We start from the raw sequence: 22,145 nt of genomic DNA on the forward strand, positions 1-22,145 counted from the left end.
TTCAATATCAAAAATTAAAAAAAACAATTGAAGTTAGGTTATTATAACAAGTTAGAAAATCAATTGATTTATCCTTGAGAGAGTCTCCGATTCTTATCATAAATTCCATTGATTTCTTTTTGTACAATTTCGATATGGTTCTAGTGACGCCACTAAATATCGTGCTTTTCAGGAGCACGTTACTTTTTTTCTTTGCTCGTTAAGTATTCCATTCGTGTGCCGGAGGAATGTGTGCGTTGCCCTTGAACCCAGTTCGTTGAATCATCCCAAATTGTGGCGTGTCTGACCACGCGCACGTTTCTTTGTACCGACTATAGATAAAAAGTTGATATATTTCAGTAAAAAATATTCGAATTTCATTATTTAAGATTGCAAGATGCAACAAGGACATCTGGTAACTAAGACTTGTAATATAAGAGCACGTGGATATTATTATATCTAATGATTCTAATAGCAGAGTAGAAGTAGTAATAATGAATGATAACATAATTTCGTTCATTAGTCTTAATAAAGACAGTTCATAGTAATTACTTTGATATATGACTTGTTATGTATCATGTTTCTACAAATAGTACAAAATAATCTTGAATCTATTCCTATAAGTGTTTACATTATGAATTTAAGTTAAACATATCTACATCTTTCTCCAAATATCATGAACACCCACGCATGCCAAGTGGGCAATGGACAGAAGTGGGTCAAGTGTAAGAGGTTAAATGGTGGTACAGTATACATACATATAATAATCGTATACAGATGTCGCTAATGTGGTAGTAACGATAACAATTATGGTACACCATAGGTATAGGGGTAACAATTTGTATGGTCATATATCACGGAGTGTTAGGAATGAAGTAGTTGGGCAGAAGTTAAATGCATGTAACATTCGTTTCGCGTACTTTACGTCGCGTTTACGCTTGGTATGTAGATGAATTCTGATCACGAAGGGTAGATAAGAAGACGGCCCCCTAACCGAGTAACTCTGCGATTTGACCTAGTAGAAAGAACACAGCTTAACTATAATCTTGTCTATAGTTGCAACTTAAACGTAGGTTCCTTTTTTATCAGTAAGATAAATTTAAAAAATTGTAAATATTGAAATAAATGGATCTTTATAACTATAATTATTTAATTAGAGTTCTTTTTTCCTTTGATGAAAGACAAATTTTGAGTTCTCTTACAAGTACATTAAAGCACACAATTTAAATAAAAATATTTCAAAAATTAAATAATATCTTCGCAAATGATTAATTGAAGAAAAATTTAATATAAAATGTAGGTGCAATCGAAGCTTCCTTCAATACTTACTTCAACGGAATATCCTATTTCTTTCTTGGCATATATGAATTATTCTTTAATCAAAAAGATAAATTGTTCTCATGTGTCGTGCGAGAATAATTTGTAACGTACAGTGCACCGCATAACAAGCACACCTGAACTGACACGCAAGTTGTGAATTACTAACACCTTCGTTGTCGACTTGCGCTCATTCGAAAAATCATAGATATGCGCGCGCATATGGTCTCGGCGTTTGATTGGTCGTTGAGAGCAGTGTTGTAATATTCGGGGGCATAAAAAGGGCGCGTGACGTAATTAAATGTCCCGTTTGGTTTTCCTTATTGGTGCACACCAAGCAAGGGTAAATGGTATTTTATTTTAGTTAGTATTAGTATATGGACATATGATTTACATATGAAACTGTGAATAATGTACAGTAACGCCATCAACCGCTAGCCATAAGAACCAGTATGTAACGTCTCCCTGTCCCCGAATATTGCAATCATGGTATCGAGTATAGAGTTAAAACATGTGCTTGCCTAACCAAATTTGTACATACTCGTTTCGTATATTCGTTTAAAATTTAACAATAATCATTTGACATGGCAGGATACAATTTGAAAGATGCCGATGAGGTTAAGGAATACCTGAAAAATCTTCATATCGAGTATCAGTTCGGTTGTCTGAACGAAAAGAGACCTGATGGTAGGTATTGAAAAAGTTCACCATTCTAACCTCTTTACAATGCCTTCTACTTTTTAAACAGTTTGTCATCTACTGGGAGATTATAACGACGCTATTAAACAAGATTATAACGAAGCCGCGAAGATATATAAGGATAATTGTGACACAAGGAATTACAATAAAAGCTGTACCAAGTACGGTGAATATTCTTTTGCGGGTATGTTTATTCTAGATGGCGCGTAAGTAGTCCCGCCAAATTCAATCTTTAATATTTAATGAACTTAATGGATATAGGTAGAGGATGCGAGAAAAATATTCAGGAGGCATTCAAATACATGAGAAAGGGTTGTGAACTTAATGATCCAAAGGGTTGCCTAGATGCAGGTGCTTTTGCAGTGTCTGATGAAAAGCTAGAGAAATCAAGGGATACTCAAGTTTCACTTGGAATACAAATGTTGAGAAAAGCTTGCGATGCTAATGAGGAAAGGGCTTGTTTTTATTTATCCGGTATTTTCTTGAAAGGAATAGAAGGATTTGTTGAAAAAAATATGAGGGAGGCATATGTGTTTTCCTTGAAGTGTTGCGAGGCAGGAAATCCTTATGCTTGTGCTAATGTATCGATGATGCATAAAAACGGTGATGGTGTGCAGAAAAATGAGGAGATGGCAAAAGCATTTAAGACTAGATCCACTGAATTGTTAAAAGATATTAGAGAAGCTAAGAGACAGTTGAAATTTCAGCAAGGTATTAATCCTTAACTGAATCTTCGATATTAAACATTGCATTGTATAGTAGATGTATTGAAATATTCATGTTGTAATTAATACACGAATATGTATTGTTATTTATTTGTAATTAAAACAGTATAAAATTTCGGCACATTTGTATGTTGTTGAAAGAGAATATTATCTTATTGTAAGGTAATTAAAATAGTAAGTTGAAAACATGCCTTATTTTTATTTTTCAATTTTAAAAACAGTACAGCTGGTATCTAGCCGCGAACCATCATGAACTTCTTATAACCACCTAATGGTAAACGTCTAAAATTAATGGAATTTACACAATAATAATTACAGATACAAAAAGACCGACATGCCTTTGATTTTTGGAGGTTCTAGACACCCCCGATGAAATTTGGTTTGCATATATACAGCACAGTCGATATGATAATCGTATCTGTCTTACCAGTCCCTTTTCTTACCATATTTTGCACTAACAACAGAGCAGTGATGAAAGATTTTTATATATTTTAATTATTGTGTAGAAAAAATTACATTATACTATATGTAATTCATGAAAAATAAATTGTATTACGAATAAAAGTTATTGTTTCTTAATAAGTTTGTATAATTAGTTCTTATATCCTTCTTATATATTTATGTAATTCTAATTACAAACAAATCAATTTTAATTCTATTTATCAAATGTGTTTATAAATTATTAATTAATATTTTGTCGGCGCGCAGAGTCACCGGGGTCCCTGTCACCCCAAGATATTATTAGATCGGCGCGCAGAGAGCCACCGGGGTCCCTAATACCCCATATGATATTTTGTCGGCGCGCGGAGAGAGTCACCGGGGTCCTCGATACCCCAAATAATTTTAGATCGGTGCCCAGAGAAAGTCACAGGGGTCCTCGACACCCATGATAGTTTTAAGTCGATGCACAGATTGTGTCAGCGGGGTCCTCGACACCCCAAGATAGTTTTAAGTCGATGCACAGATTGTGTCAGCGGGGTCCTCGACACCCCAAGATAGTTTTAAGTCGATGCACAGATTGTGTCAGCGGGGTCCTCGACACCCCAAGATAGTTTTAGGTCGATGCCCAGAGAAAGTCACCGGGGTCCTCGACACCCCAAGATAGTTTTAAGACGATGCGCAGATTGAGCCAGTGGGGTCCCCGACACCCCAAGATATTATTAGATCGGCGCGCAGAGAGCCACCGGGGTCCCTAATACCCCATATGATATTTTGTCGACGCCCAGAGAGAGTCACCGGGGTCCTCGATACCCCAGATAATTTTAGGTCGGTGCCCAGAGAAAGTCACCGGGGTCCTCGACACCCCAAGATAGTTGTAAGTCGATGCGCAGAGAGCCACCGGGGTCCCTAATACCCCGCGATAATTTTACGTCGATGCGTACATAGAGTCACCGGGGTCCTCGACACCCCACGATAATTTTAGGTCGGCGCGGCGCGCAGAGAGCCACCGGGGTCCCTAATACCCCATATGATATTTTGTCGGCGCGCGGAGACTCATCGGGGTCCCCGACACCCCAGATAAGTTTTGGTGATGCACATAGAGAGTTACCGGGGTGCCCGGAACCCCAAGAGTGTCAGGACGGCGCGCAGGCGGCCACCGGGGTCCCTAACACCCCATATGAAATCAGGTCCGTATGCAGAGAGCGCCACCGCTGCATCGGGGTCCTCGACACCCCGGATGCCTAATATCGATATACAAAGAGCATTATCGGCACTACGGGGTCCCTAACACCCCAATATGATACGAAGTCGGTATGCAGTGATAGTTCCGCCGCAAAGGGGTCCCTAACACCCCATATGAAATCAGGTCCGTATGAAAAGGGCACAGCCAGTATAATAATCGTCCTTTAATTTCTTTCCGGAATTTAATTTACTTTATTAATTTTCTTTGCATATTAAATAAGCTCGTCGAAGGGGAATAATATTTATGATTGTATTCCTCTTCTGGGCTTCGGCCGAAGGCCCCTTTTATTCCACTTTTTCCAGTTATTTATATAATTTTATCCCTCTTTATAGGCCAAGGTCACCCCTTTCAGTTATTAATTAGTTTATGCTTCTTTATGGGCCAAGACCCAGGCTCCCTAACTATTTATTATCCTACTCCTCTTTAGGAACCAAGGTCTCCCTTGGCAGATATTTATTTCTTCATTCTTTTTATGAGCCTCGCAGGGACTACCACTAAATCACTGTATCTCCGTATCCCTTGTGTTTAATAAAATAACAATAGATACAAATAGAATCATTTATTTAATCTTACACAATGTAAAATATAAATATTCTCATTCTTTCTTTTTTCTTTGATCGAGAGGGTTATATCTTAGAAACATGTAATAATAAAGTATCCAAGAATAAAGTACTCCTGTCGCGCAATATATGGATGTAATTGCTAAAGGTAGGAATGGTAGTTTGTCGCCAAATATTAACTTATGCAATACTGTTTCATATACCGTTAATATTGGCAAAATAATCACATATATATATTCATGAAAATAAAGCAGCTGCTGTTTAAACTTTCTGGAGAGAGTTAAAAACGATGCGACCATGTATGTTAGAAGTAACAATATTTTCAATGGAGTTAAATTTGTAGGATAAAGCAATGGTAGCAAGGCAGTGTGTCCAGCACTGCTTAAAATTAAAAAAATTCTAGCATCATTTTTATCAGTCACAGCCAGAACACTGAAACATATAAAAATTGTATTAGACTGAAATAAAATAAAGAGCTAATATGTATTTCTTCTTACCACAATGGAATGATAGCAGTTAAAATAGCTTTCTCGTGTACATGCCAACCAAATATGAAAGAGCATAAAGCACAAAGTATTAAGCTCCTCACAAATTGTTTCGGATTTGTGCTATAATCTTTTTTGAAAAAGAGGCAGTATAATGTAGGCTGCAATTTGTACAGCGTTTAAGTACCATGATCAGAAAATGTTACAAAGGTTAAACAATGCTCAAAACACCCACCAATATTGAAGACAATGTTAATAAAAATGTCACAAGTGGAGTAGGTGTTGGTAACACTAAGAATGATTGCTCCTGTACTAAACCACCAGTCATTACTGCTAGTTTAGTGGTTTTTAACAAACCTAATTGTTTTAAAACTAGAGATAATAATTTATCTGCACCTATGTATAGTGCCCAAGCATTAGCAGCCCAGTAAGCATGTACTAAGCCTCTTTTAAATGGAAACAGTCTTGATAATACCTGAAACAGTTATTATTAGCTTCAGGAAAGAAGATAGTGAAGATATTATTTACCTGAGGTAACTGAGAAATAAATGGACCAAATGAAACTGCTAATGTGATTATAACTATACTTCCAAGCATAAATAAACGTTTAAAAAATTGATTACCATTCATACAGTATGATTTAAGTAACCAGATTACGAAGACTGGAGCAACATATAAATAGATATGTTTCAAATTCAACAACAATGCAAACCACAGAGTTCCTTGCAATACAGAAACCTGAAAAACAGTCTCTTTAAGTAAGTCAAATTAAGAGACATATTTCCATTTACCTGATCATTTATTTTAGAAACATTTGCAACAGCTAACAGAAAAATACCAAGTAGAAACCCATTGTACTGAAAATGTATATGATCTACTACTAACAATCCCATGTTGCATAGTGATAAAATCACAAAAATAGCATAACTATCAAAAGAAGAGCAGAATACTTTTCCAATCCTGAAATTTATAATATAAAATATACATAGGTGTTATCTCTTTAATAAAGAATATTAATTTTTTGGGAACATACTCTTTCACTCCATAAGCAAATATAAAATCCAAGAATATAACAGTGCTTCTTTGAAAATAGATAGTATTCGATGATGCATAATTTAAGTTTTCTACTTTAAGCATCTCAGGATCAATAAATTGTGCTATACAACTCAGAATATATTCAAACCATGCAAACATTGGTGGATAATCCAATGTCCATTGTGATTTGGCATTTGTGTACCATTCTTTGACTGGTAAACTGTGCGTTATGGCAAGCCAGTTGCGGTGCACCTCAAAGTCTGTAGAGTGACTAAAAAATGAAATGACTTAACTACTGTAATAGTAAATTATTGTGAATATAAGTACAGTATTGTTTAAACATGTAAAGAGACATACTATGTAGGTATTAAGAGCAGCTTGAGACAAGTGATCAGAGTAAAGACACGAAAAACTATTCTATTTGCATTGTAATTTGTAGATGGAAGATCTACTTTTTTCGCCTTTTTTGATGTAGAAACATGTTTATTATCCATAGTATTTGTTGTTGATATAATGTGTTTCACGTGGCATCTTCTAACGCATTCCTGTGACTACAAATACAAAAAGACTGAACATGCATTTTTTCCCGAAACAAGGGGTCCCAGAAACCCCAAGATGAGGTTACATCCTATAAAGCAATTTAAATTTTTCCCGCGTTTTGGGATATGGTGGCGCTGAGATCTTGGCACGCGACCTTATACATTGCTTCAATGGGAAAAGTGGGGGCCTTTAGCAGTCCATAGGCAAAGTCTTTGTCAAAGGGTTACATCTGCATGCAGAAAGCTTTGTATTTTAGCGCCAATAATGTTTGCGAGGCAATATAGGGGAATTTTTCCCCCGAAACGCCATCTTGGGCTTTGCCCAAGAAAACTAAAGTGTAATGTAATGTAATGCATGCAGAAAGCAATGACCGAAAAACCGGCGGGGCCATCAGGGCCCCTGATGTTGGGAGTGGGAGCTTTGCACCTAGCCCAAGTAGAAGCTGGCACGATTTAAAAAAAAATAGGATCAAAGGGAGTGAAAATTGGGTCTTTTCAGTTATTTGTTTGAGGTGCAGTAAAAGAGTGACTGGTAAAACAGGCACGATTATCATACCGGCTGTGCTCTCTGCATGGGGTGTCTGGGACCCCATAAACCATGTCCCCTCGAAAACAAAGGCATGTCCAGTCTTCTGTATGATAATCGTATGTAGGTAAATTGGCGTCTAGTTTATTTACCGTCGGTATAATAGATTTCTGTATAAAACACTCATTTTCAATTCTAAGAAGTTTAAAAAATTGATATCATTTTGCAGAATTTGTCTGATTTAAAAACTGATTATGATTAATCATGATTGATTAGTTAATTTAACAAATGGTATCTATAATCTGTAAAAAAATAATTACTCTGATTTTAACTTTTGACCAATTAATACAAAAATCTTCATCATTTACCTTTTTGATATTAGCTATAACTCTTTTCATAAACCTACAAACGCACCTTTTAACATTTCTTTTCCATTGTCCTATTGTTTGAAATGCTGGCCTTCATTTTAATAACTCCTGTGGGTGAATGTCATTAGGGGTTGATGTCGAATCGTCAATTCTTCCAGAAAGATTATTATAAGCAAATGGAACGTTATTATAATAAAATAAATAAAAATATTTAATCTTAATTAATACTTATAATAAATACTCATAATATTTCATTCACACACTGGTGTTATCTAATTAATTAAAAAATTGAAATTTATCGTATTATCTTGTCTGATAATAGTATTATGAAATATGGAATTGATATGATTGTAGACGTACACAACTCAGAATTGTTCTTAGACAGGTGATGTCCAGACTCAATTAGTATGCTTGATGGCCATTTCCTCCTATTGTACCCTAAGTATACTTTCTTTCTTAGAGAAGGATAATATCTACCTTGTATTCTTAAAATTTCAATCGTTATTCGAATATAATCTACAGAACTATTTATTTCAATTGCTTTGATGGCTAGTAGAAAGTTTTGTGAAATGCTTTCTTCCTATTATCGAGAAGAGAAACGAGGTTCTAAAGGCATTTCGAATAATGAACTTTTGTTTGTCCCATTAGCAGTTTGCTTAAGCTAAGTATGCTAATTACAAGAATAAATTTTGTTAGTCTAGTTTGCACTTTATTTACATACCTTTTCTCGAAATGAATGTACGAAACAATGTTGAGTTTAAACAAATTTCAAATTATAAATTAATAGTCGGCTTTATTTGATCTAATTTACTGGAGGGTCATTAAGAAATGCTTCTAAATTTAGATAATGTGTAATCAGTAACTGTCCATTTCCATCAACATTCGTATCTGTACTCAATTTTAATCGACGTACTTTTCCTTTATTTGGAATAAATATCTCTATCGTCAACTTCCGTTGTATCAGATAAATTGTCTAACCTCGCTATCATTATCCATGTTTATCAAGAAAGTTCTTGCAGAAGTAATTATTTATTTAAAATCCTCTATAACTTAAGATCTACTGGATCTCTTCTTTATTTTAGAAATATATAGGGTGAACTCTTGAGAGAGGTAGAATTTTGCAAGGTGTATTTATATTAAAATTAATTGAATATTGAATGTTTTTTTATTTGCAACAGTTGCTAATATTTTAAAAGTAATAATGGGGCATTTGATTCTAAAATTTTACGATCCTAAATTTCTAAGATACTAAAATTCTAAGATCCTAGAATTCTAAAATTTTAAAATTCTAGAATTCTAAAGTTCTAAAATTCTAAAGTTCCAAAGTTCTAAAATTCTAAAACTCCTGATAAATTAGAAATCTTTGATCTCCAAGGTTTCGCCAGATCTTGATTAAGATACAACAATTTTCGATATGTCTAAATTGTTTGAGACCTTGAATAAGTAGTTTCAAACACCCATAAAGTTGTTTAAATGTTTCAAGTACCACCAAGTGTATTATTGATTACTCATCTCCGTCTCTCTTTGTCTCTCCCCTCTCTCAGTTGATCCCCTCCAACATTTTCGAGTCCTCCCACCCTTGCATTTGTCGATCATTCTATGCATAAAACGGTGGTTTAAAGAGGTGGCCGGTTTATCAACCGACCAGAGCGACCATGAGGTGCTACCTGTTCACCTCGAGCTGCTCGCTCGCAGTTTTTTTCGCGTTCCTCAGCTTGGTGAGTTTCCTTATTGAACTTTTCAAAATTTTCCAAAGCACTCGATTGGCATTCAACTGTTTACATTTTATCAGTTGCTTTACTTTATCTTTTGTGAAATTAATCCATTTGGCAAATGAGTGGCTAAATTAATAATTTAATAATAAATACTGGATCAACTGTGACCCAAACTTATAAGGATGCAGTAACATAAGACAGGCATCCAAATTAGTGTAAAAAGATTTTATTTCAAACTTATAAAAAGATAAGGGTCTAAAATTAAATTTAAATTGCCTCTATCTAAGATCCACTGTCCAATGGTTGATTATATAATTTATTATACGATTGTCACCTTTCTTATTTTTAATTTAATATCGATAAATTTCGTACTTTGGTATGATGATATTAAGAAGCTGTCAGGAGAGAAGTGAATCCGGTTTTCAAACACGTTTGTAACGTATAACAGTTAGAAATTTGGTTGATGGGTTCCTATTAATTCTTTCCTTATGAAGAATATTTTTTTCTTTAAAATACTAACGAAAAAATTATGAAGATTCTATTGAAATATTATTAAACATAGATAGGAGGAATTTAATTTGCCTTGAACGATTGAACTCTATGAATCTCCATACTGGGACTGACTACTTTCACCATGAACTCTCACTGAGACTCCATAATATTTTAGTATTTTAAAATGTACAATTTATTTTCAAACATCCATAATAAATAAAAGATATATCTTTTTTTACAATTACACTACTTGTATTATATTAATATTCAATTTAATTTAATTTATTTACAAGTATTCATCCTCTATAATTTTGATATTTTTTAAATATAAAATTATTAAAAATTTCAGATTTGCTTTTAAATATCTGTAATAAAAATCAATATCTTTATTATTATTTATTACAGCTTGGTATTTTTTCATGAATCTCAATTTAATTAAATTTATTAACTAGCATTCACCCTTTTTCAATATAAAATTATTAAAAATTACCAATATACTCTATTACCACAGGATAGTTAAGTTACACTGTTTCGATAAACACAGTATCTTCAGAAGGAAAGATAGGATTGTGTGAAACGCAATTAGATACTGTTATTCTAGAACCGGCACATGGTCATTTAGCGCTCCTGATAATTGTGCAGGTGGCTGGTGATGAACAATCATACACGGTCAAAGATGTAGGAGTCTACTATGAATCACTGTGCCCCGATAGCATACGATTCATCAAGAATCAATTGGTACCAGCGTACGACGCCGTGAAGGATCACATTCGAGTTACACTCGTTCCTTATGGCAAAGCTTCGGTGAGAAATATTTTTAATAAAAACAACTCTGTCTATCAATTCTTCGTTACCTAATAAAAATAATATTTAGAAGCTTCGTTTAGCACACACTGAGAAATTATTAATTTTCAAATTGCAATTTCCATCGCTCGATGGAAATTAAATTTTAGAATTTTCAGACTTTTACTGTTCTATTTATTAACTCTTTGTTATCTAATAAAAATAATATTTAGAAGCTTCGTTTAGCACACACTGAGAAATTATTAATTTTCAAATTGCAATTTCCATCGCTCGATGGAAATTAAATTTTAGAATTTTCAGACTTTTATTGTTCTGTCTATGAACTCTTTGTTATCTAATAAAAATAATATTTGAAAGCTTCGTTTAGGACACACTGAGAAATTATTAATTTCCAAATTGCAATTTCCATCGTTCGATGGAAATTAAATTTTAGAATCTTCAGACTTTTACTGTTCTGTCTATGAACTCTTTGTTAATTAATAAAAATAATATTTGGAAGCTTCGTTTACGACACACTGAGAAATTATTAATTATCAAATTACAATTTCCATCGCTCGATGGAAATTAAATTTTAGAATTTTCAGACTTTTATTGTTCTATCCATTAACTCTTCATTACCTAATGCAAATAATATTTGGAAGCTTCGTTTAAGACACACTGATAAATTATTAATTTTCATATTGCAATTTCCATCACTCGATGGAAATTAAATTTTAGAATCTTCAGACTTTTACTGTTCTGTCTATGAACTCTTTGTTATCTAATAAAAATAATATTTGGAAGCTTCGTTTAGGACACACTGATAAATTATTAATTATCAAATTGCAATTTCCATCACTCGAAGGAAATTAAATTTTAGAATTTTCAGACTTTTACTGTTCTATTTATTAACTCTTTGTTATCTAATAAAAATAATATTTGAAAGCTTCGTTTAGGACACACTGAGAAATTATTAATTTCCAAATTGCAATTTCCATCACTCGATGGAAATTAAATTTTAGAATTTAATTTAAAGTAAAATTTGCAAATTTGCAGCCTCTTGTTTTCTATAATTTTATTGATAATTATCTAGCATATTTGAGAAATAATTTATACATAATTATTAAATGTGTAGCACAAACGGAACGCTGCAACCGAAGAATGGGAATTTGCTTGCCAGCACGGACCTAAAGAATGTCAAGGAAACATGGCTCAAGCTTGTGCCTTACACGAGATTCAAAACAAGGAACCGGCTGAAAAGGTTCAACAACTCAGCGTATCTCTTGTTGGTTGTGTAATGTCAGCGAGAAATCCAGCGTCGTCCGTGCCACAGGTAATTTGTTTTTCTCTCGGATGAAAAGTAACATCCTGAAGGTAATTATTGGTCACAGAAGGCTAGTTTCCCTTAGCCAGGGAAATGCGTTCCTTGCGTAATTTCGAGGCTGAGAGATAGCTATCAGTTAATTGACGGTCATTTACATGTTGCATAGTTAATTAGAAATTAGAAAAATAACTTTGGAATTTTTTAATTGTTGATTGAAAGTATTCAATTTTTCAGAGAATGTAAATATAACTTTCAATTTCATATTCTAATTTTTATATTCATATTCTATACTGTTAGGACATTGATGGGTATATTGAAAATATCATTTTTTATTACATATGCAAAATTTATGTTAATATCTATTCATGTTTTGAGATATTTAACGTATTAGTATCACCCCTGGTCTACCCTTCCTCTATACCCAGGGTCGCGAAAATATTTGCTCGGGTAAAGGGGTTCGCCAAATGGAAAACTAAGATTCTAAAATTCAAAAATTTTAAGATTCTAAAATTCTAAGATTCTAAAATTCTAAGATTCTAAAATTCTAAGATTCTAAAATTCTAAGATTCTAAAATTCTAAGATTCTAAAATTCTAAGATTCTAAAATTCTAAGATTCTAAAATTCTAAGATTCTAAAATTCTAAGATTCTAAAATTCTAAGATTCTAAAATTCTAAGATTCTAAAATTCTAAGATTCTAAAATTCTAAGATTCTAAAATTCTAAGATTCTAAAATTCTAAGATTCTAAAATTCTAAGATTCTAAAATTCTAAGATTCTAAAATTCTAAGATTCTAAAATTCTAAGATTCTAAAATTCTAAGATTCTAAAATTCTAAGATTCTAAAATTCTAAGATTCTAAAATTCTAAGATTCTAAAATTCTAAGATTCTAAAATTCTAAAATTCTAAAATTCTAAGATTCTAAAATTCTAAAATATCTATTCAATATTTTGAAATATTTAACGTGTTACTACCACCCCCGATCTACCCCTCCTTTACACCCAGGGTCGCGAAAATATTTCCTAAAGTAAAGGGGGTCGTCAATTGGAAAAGTTTAAAAAGCCTTGATTAAGCACCCTCTGGGAAATGACTAATTTTCAAATCTAATAGACTAATATAAAATTACGAATGGTGTCTTCTGATTTGCTCAAAATATTAATTAATGTTCCAGTGTGCCCAGAGTGTAGGACTTAGCCAGGAAACTAAAACGAGCATCGACCAATGCATCAGTGGTTCTAAATCGAAAGAGCTGTTGGTTGCAAATGGCGAGAAAACAGACGCCTTGAACCCTCCCCTCTCTTTCGTTCCAACGATCACTATTAACGGAGTAAGTAATTAATTAAATCGAAGAATCTTAAATAAAAAGCCTTCATCATTCCTCCCCCTTTTCTTTTTTCAGGTGACCTCGAAGGAGATTCAAAACAAGGCGTTGAGTAATTTCTTGAAACTTATCTGTGACATGATACCTCAGGACTCGCGTCCAGATAAATGCAGCACTGCCTAAAAATTGACACTAATAAATTGCTTAGAAATAACATTAAATTTGATGCAACGAATTTGGAAAATAACAGAGTGAAAGAATACAAGAAAATTGAGATTAAGATTAAATAAAACGATTAAATTCTTTTTTAAATAAGAGAGTTGAAACCAACGGTAAAATCCTAAAAATCCAGGTAAAAGTACTTATAATTATAATCAGAATCATTGTATTTAATGATTAATATATACAAGCATTTATGTACAAAAATATATCTGATTCCATCTGTGTATAAAAATCAAGTATAAAAAGATGGGAACAAGTCTTTGGAAGTATAGTAAACCTCTGTATAACATAATGAATATAAAAGTAGTTAATACATATTTTCGTCTTATAATGTTAAATAAACATTGCGTTATACAGAGGTGTACCTTATGGCAACGAGTTGCCATGAGATCGATTAGAGTATTCTTCAAAATTCATCTCAACCATCGATGAATACAGCATCATCCAGGTTGCTCAGTTCGAGAAATTGTTGCTCGATATCGGAGCCTAGCTCCTGGAAATCAGGAACTTCATCTTCCACTTGGTATCCTGAAAAATAATATCACAATGTAGGTATTTGGAATTTTTGAACATATCAAAATTCTCGAGAATTAGAATAGGATTTCAAAAGAATGTCGAAGTTCCTATTTTCTTAATTTATAATCCAAAGCTTAACTAATCACACGTTATAAATAAAAAAGGCACATATGGTAATGTTTCATGGAAGGAACAATTATAGGTAAAGGGTTGAGGTGTGGAACCTCTCTCTAAAAATAGACACTCATGAAATAATTAAAATTCATTTAAAGATCGAAAGTAACTGATTGAAGCCTAAACAATGACACGTTATAAATAAAAAAGGCACATATGGTAATGTTTCATGGGAGGAACAATTATAAGTAAAGGGTTGAAGGGTGGAACCTCTCTCTAAAAATAGACACTCATGAAATCATTAAAATTCATTTAAAGATTGAAAGCAACTGATTGAAGCCTAAACAATGACACGTTATAAATAAAAAAGGCAGATATGGTAATGTTTCATAGAAGGAACAATTATAAGTAAAGGGTTGAGGGGTGGAACTCCTCTCTAAAAATAGACACTCATGAAATAATTAAAATTCATTTAAAGATCGAAAGTAACTAATTGAAGCCTAAATAATGACACGTTACAGGTAAAGGGTTAAGGAATGAAACCCCCTCCTACTGAAAATAGACACTCATGAAATAATAAAAATTATAAAAGTAATAACATTGTATAATTTTTCATATACATACATCATTAACCCTTTGGGTTAATTCTTAAGCTTGTACAGAGTATCATTAATTTAAATTAAATCCTTCCCTCCCATATATTATAAATCTTTAATGTCTACATTTATAGCTGATTTTGATATCAAAAATATAATGTAAAGAGAAAGAAACAGGGGTAGCTACCCTTATAGATTTATAACAAGTATCTGCTCTTATTAGTCCATCTGTTATTCTTTCGAGTATTCTTTTTGGTCAGGAGAGGGTTTTGGTGATCTAAGAAGGATGATCAATATGGTATTTTCGTTCGGATAAAAATCGCGGCCGCGAGGGCTGGAATTTAAAAGGGCGCGCGTGTGTCGCACGTGGCAAGTAGTGTCGTATGTTTTGGCGCGTGCGTACGTGCGTGTGCTCCAGCGAAAAAAGCGTGGAATATTATTTTAAGACTCGGTGTGGGGTAAACGCGTAAAGCGGCGAACCTCCTCTGAGATTAAGCATGGAGGACCTAGCGTACTGTCATCATCGGCTTCGTTACCATTCAACGGGACAGAAAAAGGCAGCACGCGCGGACCCTGTACAATAATCATTTCAAAACGAACAACTTCTTTCCTTTTTTTTAAGTCACTCGTGGTCATTGGAGTAATTAGAATTTTTCCATGGAGAGGGGTAAGTTCCTGAGTTGTTAACAGTGATGAGGATTTTTTATTTTGCCAGGGGATCTTAGAATCTTAGAATTTTTGAATTTGGGAATATTAGAAGTTTAGGAACTTAATATCTTGAAATTGTGGAATTTTGGAGTATTAGAAATTTGGAACTTTAAAATCGTAGAATTTGGGAATTTTGGAATATGAGAATTTTAGGACTCCAAAAGCTTGGAATTTGGGAACTTTGGAATATTGGAATTGTAGATCTTAAAAACTTGAAATTTGGGAATTTTTAAATATTAGATTCTTAGGACCCTAAAATCTTGGAATATTAGAATCTTAGAATCTTACAATCTTGAAATTTGGGAATTTTGGAATATCAGAATTTTAGAATCCTAAAAGCTTGGAATTTGGGAACTTTGGAATATTGGAATTGTAGATCTTAAAAACTTGAAATTTGGGAATTTTTAAATATTAGATTCTTAGGACCCTAAAATCTTGGAATATTAGAATCTTAGAATCTTACAATCTTGGAATTTGGGAATTTGGAAATTTTGGAGTATCAAAATTTTAGAACCTTGAACACTTAGAAACTCAGAATTTTAGAATCCTAAAATCTTGGACCCTGAGAATTTTTGAATAATAGAATTTTAGAACCCTAAAATCTTAGAATCTTAAAATTTTGGAATATTAGAATTTTAGAAGCTTAAAATCTTAGAATTTTGGAATTCTAGAACCTTAAAATCTTGGAACTTTGAAATTTTGTAATATTAGAACTTTAAAACCCTAAAATCTTGGACCCTTAGAATTTTAGAACCCTAAAATCTTGGACCCTTAGAATTTTGGAATATTAGAATTTTAGAACCCTTAAATCTTGGTACCTTAAAATTTTGGAATATTAACATTTTAGAAGCTTGAAATCTTAGAATTTTAGAATTCTAGAATCTTAAAATTTTGGAACTTTGAAATATTGTAATATTATATTTTTAGAAGCCTAAAATCTAAAAATTTTGCAATTCTGCAATATTAGAATTTTAGAACCTTAAAACCTTAGATTTGTACAGTTTCAAAACGCGAGAATCTTGGAGAGGCAAAAACATTCCTAAAACGTTAACACTTTTTCTCTTACCTGTACCGTCCACGTGCGAGCTGACGTCGTCGATGAGAAAACGCTTCACCGACTCGATCGGCACGTACTCTTGATTACTGTCAAGGCTCATGGAAATCCTATCGACCTGACACAAATTCGTGTGGAACAGGTCCGCGTCCTCGTCCGGATAAGAATCCGAAGTCTTATACGTCCGATAATTCGATTCCCCGTGGAACGGGAGTGACGTATGCGGTTGCTGATGTTTCGACGCGTTCGAAATCGGATCTTGTCGCGAAGAGCAGCTGGAATTATTGCCAATCACGGTTGCTTTGTTCTCGGACGTCAACGAGAGGTTGGACAGAGGATTCGTTGGTTCTGTATGGTTCTTCACGTGTTTTCGAAGGCTCGATGGATCCGTGTATCGTTTACCGCAACCGCTCACCTGACACGCGTACGGTTTCTGCAAACATCCATCGACATTTTCATAAAATCACTTTTTCCAATCATTAAATTCTACATTTTCCTATTTCTTAGACATTGAACGGGAAAAAGGATGATTTTTGTAAAATTTTGTTGTGATCGACAAACTGGATCTTTCAATTTCGGGCCTGATTTTAAATTATTCTGGGCTTTTAAAAAATCTGAAAAAATTCTGAGATGTTTATTGAAGCTTCTAATTTAATATACAAGTGACATTTAAGCGAAATATTTAAATCTTCATGCAATAAAAATAAAAACTCGCCTGGAACTCAGCGAGGGTTCATTCAAAATGGCTTATTCTTAGTTATAACGAATGATTCTTTTCCGCTATAGTAATCAGCGAATGAAATGATAAATTTACCGTGTCGTAGTGTGTCCTCTGATGTTTCGCACGATCACTGCTGTTACTGAACGCTTTCGTACAACCGCGATGCTGGCAAGCGTACGGTCGCTCCCCTGTGTGCGATCTCTGATGGATTTTTAAATTTTCCAGCCTTGAAAATGCCTTCTTGCAGCCGGTAAACTATAAAATAATTGCGATCGATCAATAATCAAATTTCGAAGTTATTTTCCTTTTTTCAAATTAAAAATAAAAATTGTTTAACCCTTTGACTGCTGAGTACTCTAGGCTTAAACATTCTATGCATAACTATTTCTCTTGGGTTAATTATTAATTACTAATTTACTAATTACTAATATGTACTAATTGGATTAGTATGTAATTAATAAGATACATTGATAACTTTTATTTGATCATGATTAAGATATACAATAAAAATTTTATTAACACGTTGAACGCCATGATGGTCACCGGTGACCCGCTCCGCAATTTATGCGCCCCTGAATAATTAAAAGAAAACAATAGAAAAACATTATTTTAAGTAATATTGCTATGTGAAATAGAAAGCTTGAAATTTGAAAATCATTCTTAGTAATTACAGCTTTAATACCAATTTCACTGTGCTGTTCAACGTGTTAAACTTAGCACATAGAATTCTTACATAAGATACAATGTTATTTTCTATTGCTAGCAATTATTCTTTATTTGATTATACAACTTTAGTTCTAACTCTGATTCTTATTCTGATTCTCATTCTAAAGGAAAAGTGTTACTGCTTTTAAAGTGTCGGAAGTCTTCTGAAAGTGATGGGAATGAGGATAAGGACCAATAGGATACTTAGATATTACTGAGGTTCGAAGGGTCAAATTTATGATTAAATGGTGAATATGGAATTCAGATTTAAAATTTACTTATCTCAACTAAAACGCGTACCATCTTCATATCAACTTCAAATTATCATAATTAATCACTTCAATAGGAATTGCAAGAGAATTTTTAATTAAAAAGAAATTAACAATTTAAATATTCTATAAAAATATTTGCTTAGCCTATGACATTTCACCTATCATATGTTTCCATAGCAATCAAAGGGTTAATACGTACCGGACACTTGTTCGGTTTCTCCCCGCTGTGCACTCTCATATGAATCAACAGCTTGTATCTGGCATTGAAGGGTCTGGCACGCGGACACCCTTGCCAGAGGCAGGCGAATTCGTCCTGTCCACCGGAATTCGCGAAACCATCACCCTCCTTGTCCTTATCCTTGTCCCTGTCCCTCTGAATCCTTCTGCCGTGCCCGTGGGAGTTCGAGGAGGATGATTCCACGTGTCTTCTCTCGATATGCCGGACGAGACCCTCCTGTTCGGCGAAAGCGCAGCCGCAATCTATCCATCGGCACTGATACGTCGACGTCAAGTTGTCGTCCGTCGTTGAACAGTCTGGGGAAACAAGCGTGTCGTCGAACGTTTCAGACCCGTGTAAACATGGCCGGTCGGGGTTGGCTCGTTAGGGAACGTTTAGCAAGTGCCACTCGAGTGGTTTGCCCTTTTATAAATACGGATGTTTGTTTAGAACACTTTTGTAACAACTTTGCCCCCCTTCTGACTGGTAGGTGCAAGTGAAATGATTACTGGGATTGTTTGGGGATGATGAGGAGGATTTTAGTGAATGTGGTTAATAATACATTTGTTAGGTATGTTTAACATTGGGGAATTTTGGAAAGGAACAATTGGAGGTAAAGAAATTTGAATAGTTTCATTAGTGATGTTAAGGCTCATTTTTATGGTACCATCTTAACTCACTACTCGTATCAATTTCAAATTATCAGAGTTATGTGAATTATAATAAGGTTAATTATTTAACACTAGAACTACTAAACCAATCGAAATGGCTTCAAGTTTCTTATTTTAATTTTATCAAATAAAATAATAAAATTATTCATTTTCATCCTTTATCTATTTCTAGTGTTCTAGTAGTTCTAGTGTTAATAATAAATTTGTTAGATATGTTTAACATTGTGGAGCTTTGATAAAAGATAATTAGAAATAAAAGAATTTGTAAGGAATTTGATTAGTTTCATGAGTGATGTTAAGGCTAATTTTTATGGTACCATCTTAACACTCTACTCATATCAACTCAAATTATCATAATTAATTTCTAATTAAAAAAAAAATTATCAATTTTAATATTCCTTTTTCAAATAAACCAATTGTAACAAAAAAATGTCTAATTAAAAACAATTAACAATTTAAATATTCTTTTTTCAAATAAACCAATTCCACCAAGAAAATTTCTAATTAAAAAGAAATTACCAATTTAAATATTCCAATTAGAAAATGCCTAATTAAAAAGAATTAACAATTTTAGAATTCTTTTTTCAGATAAACCAATTGAACCTTAAATTGGCATCAAAATGAAATTCCTCAAACTCACCATAAGATTTGCTTCTCTTCTCCACCTCAACGTTAGACTTGGACACCGGAACTCGTCTATCGGTGAGCATCAACCCCTCGTTCCTGGGCAGGACAACCTGGTTCCCGAATCCCTCGTTCAGCACCGTGTCATTAACAAAGTTCAACATCGTAACGGTGGACTGTTGTCCGGAAACCAGGTGCCCGACCGCGTAACACGCACCATTGACATTGGAAAAGGGATCCTGAAGTTCGTCGAGATAAGTGGACGAGGGTGAGGAAGGAGACTCGACGTTGCACAAGAGCGACGTAGGATCGCCTCTGATCAAACTCAGATCGAACTCATCAGTGGCAGCCTGCATTGACCCGGTGAATCCTTGATCCTCTTGATTGTGCAGAATCAAAGGTAAGGACACTGACACGTCGTCCTGGTACTCCTGGTACTCCTGGTAACCTTGATACTCCGCGTAAACGGTGTTACTGAAGCTCCTGGAGAAGGAGAAGGCAGAACCGACGGGGGGCAGCCTCTGGGAGTTGTCCGTGTCATTGTGGATGATCCAGGTCGGCGTTGTCGCCTCGCTGCCTGTGCTCCCTGGAGATCTATCATCGGTCGAGTACTGTTGACAGGGATACTGGAACACCGTCGCGAGTTGTTCCCAATCGTTGTACTCCCTCGGACTGGAATTATTCGGCAGAATAGGGGAGGGAACACCGTCCATCTGAGAAGCGAGCCAGCAAGGCTGCTGCCCGAGGGTGTTGATCGAGGCGATCGGGGCTAGATGCACACCGTTGAAGTCCTCCTGCTTGATACTCTTCGTACAGCCGCGTTGGACGTCCTCTTCGCCCCTGTTCACGTGGTAGTCCTCGAGGTGCATCGTCTGAAAATCGACGGGAGACGTTTAGTGGATGGACAGTGGATGTCGAGAAATTGTTGCGGGCATGGAAAATCACGGTGTTTTTAAATCGAATCAGATTGGCTGCGAATGTTGTAACGATAGGTCACGCGTGACATTCGCAACGATAGTGCCCGAAAGTGTCCGTATCTAGCGGAAGAAATTCGTCGATCGATTTAAAGCTATCCTGGTTAAAGAAAAGAGCACTTTATTTTTTAAATAAATAATTTAATAATTGATCGATCAAACACAATGGTCGTCACTGGTCACTTACGAGGAGATCAGCCGCACGGATCCAACTTTTTAAACAAGAACTCCACGTTTCGATGAAATGAATACTTTGAATGAGCTTATCACTTGGTCGACAGCCGCGTGGCGCGCGGTCGCGTGATCTTAATCGCGAAGAGGAAGGAACGGAAGCAGGGAACGTGTCTGAACGTGATGCAACACGAGGTGACCCGAAGATAAGGCAAACTCGGATCCAGCTGAACACCCGTTCCCGCGTCTACGCGACGACTATCAACCGGGACAAGACATCGGACAGTTTTTCCAGCAGACAACGCGACTAGCTGGAGCAGATCCCCTACCACCATTGCGCCCTACGTCTTGGAGGAGCAAGGGAAGAAGGCCTTCGAGAAGGGTACGCGCCGCCCACTCGCGTGGCCGTGCCTAGTTCCCCCTCGAGTGACAGAGATACATGCTCTTGGTGGCACTTGTGCATCGATGCACTTGTCGTTCTTCGCTCTTCAGACTTGATTCTTCTTCTTCTTCTTCTTCGGGACGAGTCAGGGTGGCACATCTGCGCGCGCGTCTGTCGTCTCCCTTTTTCGTGACTCTTCTTTCGAATTCGTATGTTTTTTCACCCGCGCCTAGATTCCTGGAACGATTATGCTCTGAATTGTCCCGAGGCTGACGAACCGATAGATTGCGTCATTTATTGTCCTCGGGATTCCTTGGTTGATTCTTGAAACAGGGGTTGTTGAATAGAAATTTGGATTTATTTTGGAGGTTCTTTGATTTATTGTTGGATAGCTGATTAATTGGGGATTTATTAAATTGGGGGGGATGTGAATGACATCTTTAAAAAGTTTTGTGGCCATTATTCTTCAAATAAATTATGATGAGGGTTGTTTGAAATGGTGCTCGTTGTCAGAAAGGGGTGAAATTATGTAGAATAAAATTGAATTTTAAAAATGATAGGATTTATCTTCTGCCATCTTTAATACTAGAAGATTAAAATCATTAATCTTAGATTTTTTATTTTAAATTTCAGAAATTATTAAGGTG

General features: G+C 34.9%; 4 protein-coding genes across 5 annotated transcripts; 2 read left to right on the forward strand and 2 right to left on the reverse strand.

Moving 5' to 3' along the window:
* Nucleotides 1-329: 329 nt before the first annotated feature.
* LOC114877083 (cytochrome c oxidase assembly factor 7 homolog) lies at nt 330-2,906 on the forward strand. 2 transcript variants are annotated; one of them, XM_029189226.2, is made up of 4 exons: nt 330-722; nt 1,888-1,983; nt 2,045-2,179; nt 2,257-2,906. In XM_029189226.2, exons 1-4 carry the CDS (start codon nt 656-658, stop codon nt 2,718-2,720), a joined length of 762 nt encoding a protein of 253 aa, XP_029045059.2. In that variant the 5' UTR covers nt 330-655; the 3' UTR covers nt 2,721-2,906. The 2 variants fall into 2 exon arrangements, with proteins under 2 accessions (XP_029045059.2, XP_046142617.1); XM_046286661.1 differs by having other exon boundaries at nt 330-719.
* Nucleotides 2,907-4,948: 2,042 nt separating this feature from the next.
* Nucleotides 4,949-7,056, reverse strand: LOC114877084 (probable dolichyl pyrophosphate Glc1Man9GlcNAc2 alpha-1,3-glucosyltransferase). Its single transcript, XM_029189227.2, has 7 exons — nt 6,842-7,056; nt 6,483-6,755; nt 6,241-6,409; nt 5,978-6,187; nt 5,685-5,924; nt 5,462-5,610; nt 4,949-5,396 (listed from the first exon to the last, which is right to left on the reverse strand). Exons 1-7 carry the CDS (start codon nt 6,976-6,978, stop codon nt 5,000-5,002), a joined length of 1,575 nt encoding a protein of 524 aa, XP_029045060.2. The 5' UTR covers nt 6,979-7,056; the 3' UTR covers nt 4,949-4,999.
* A 2,474-nt stretch (nt 7,057-9,530) lies between these two features.
* Nucleotides 9,531-13,979, forward strand: LOC114877102 (gamma-interferon-inducible lysosomal thiol reductase-like). Its single transcript, XM_029189256.2, has 5 exons — nt 9,531-9,635; nt 10,767-10,928; nt 12,043-12,240; nt 13,402-13,557; nt 13,630-13,979. The coding sequence occupies exons 1-5, from the start codon at nt 9,573-9,575 to the stop codon at nt 13,732-13,734; spliced, it is 684 nt and encodes a 227-aa protein (XP_029045089.2). The 5' UTR covers nt 9,531-9,572; the 3' UTR covers nt 13,735-13,979.
* A 128-nt stretch (nt 13,980-14,107) lies between these two features.
* Nucleotides 14,108-21,047, reverse strand: LOC114877105. The gene is made up of 5 exons (XM_029189259.2): nt 19,988-21,047; nt 18,659-18,993; nt 17,576-17,737; nt 16,774-17,194; nt 14,108-14,301 (listed from the first exon to the last, which is right to left on the reverse strand). Exons 1-5 carry the CDS (start codon nt 20,838-20,840, stop codon nt 14,192-14,194), a joined length of 1,881 nt encoding a protein of 626 aa, XP_029045092.2. The 5' UTR covers nt 20,841-21,047; the 3' UTR covers nt 14,108-14,191.
* Nucleotides 21,048-22,145: the final 1,098 nt, after the last annotated feature.

The sequence above is a fragment of the Osmia bicornis genome, chromosome 8 (genome assembly GCF_907164935.1).
Source record: "Osmia bicornis bicornis chromosome 8, iOsmBic2.1, whole genome shotgun sequence".
Taxonomy (NCBI): domain Eukaryota; kingdom Metazoa; phylum Arthropoda; class Insecta; order Hymenoptera; family Megachilidae; genus Osmia; species Osmia bicornis.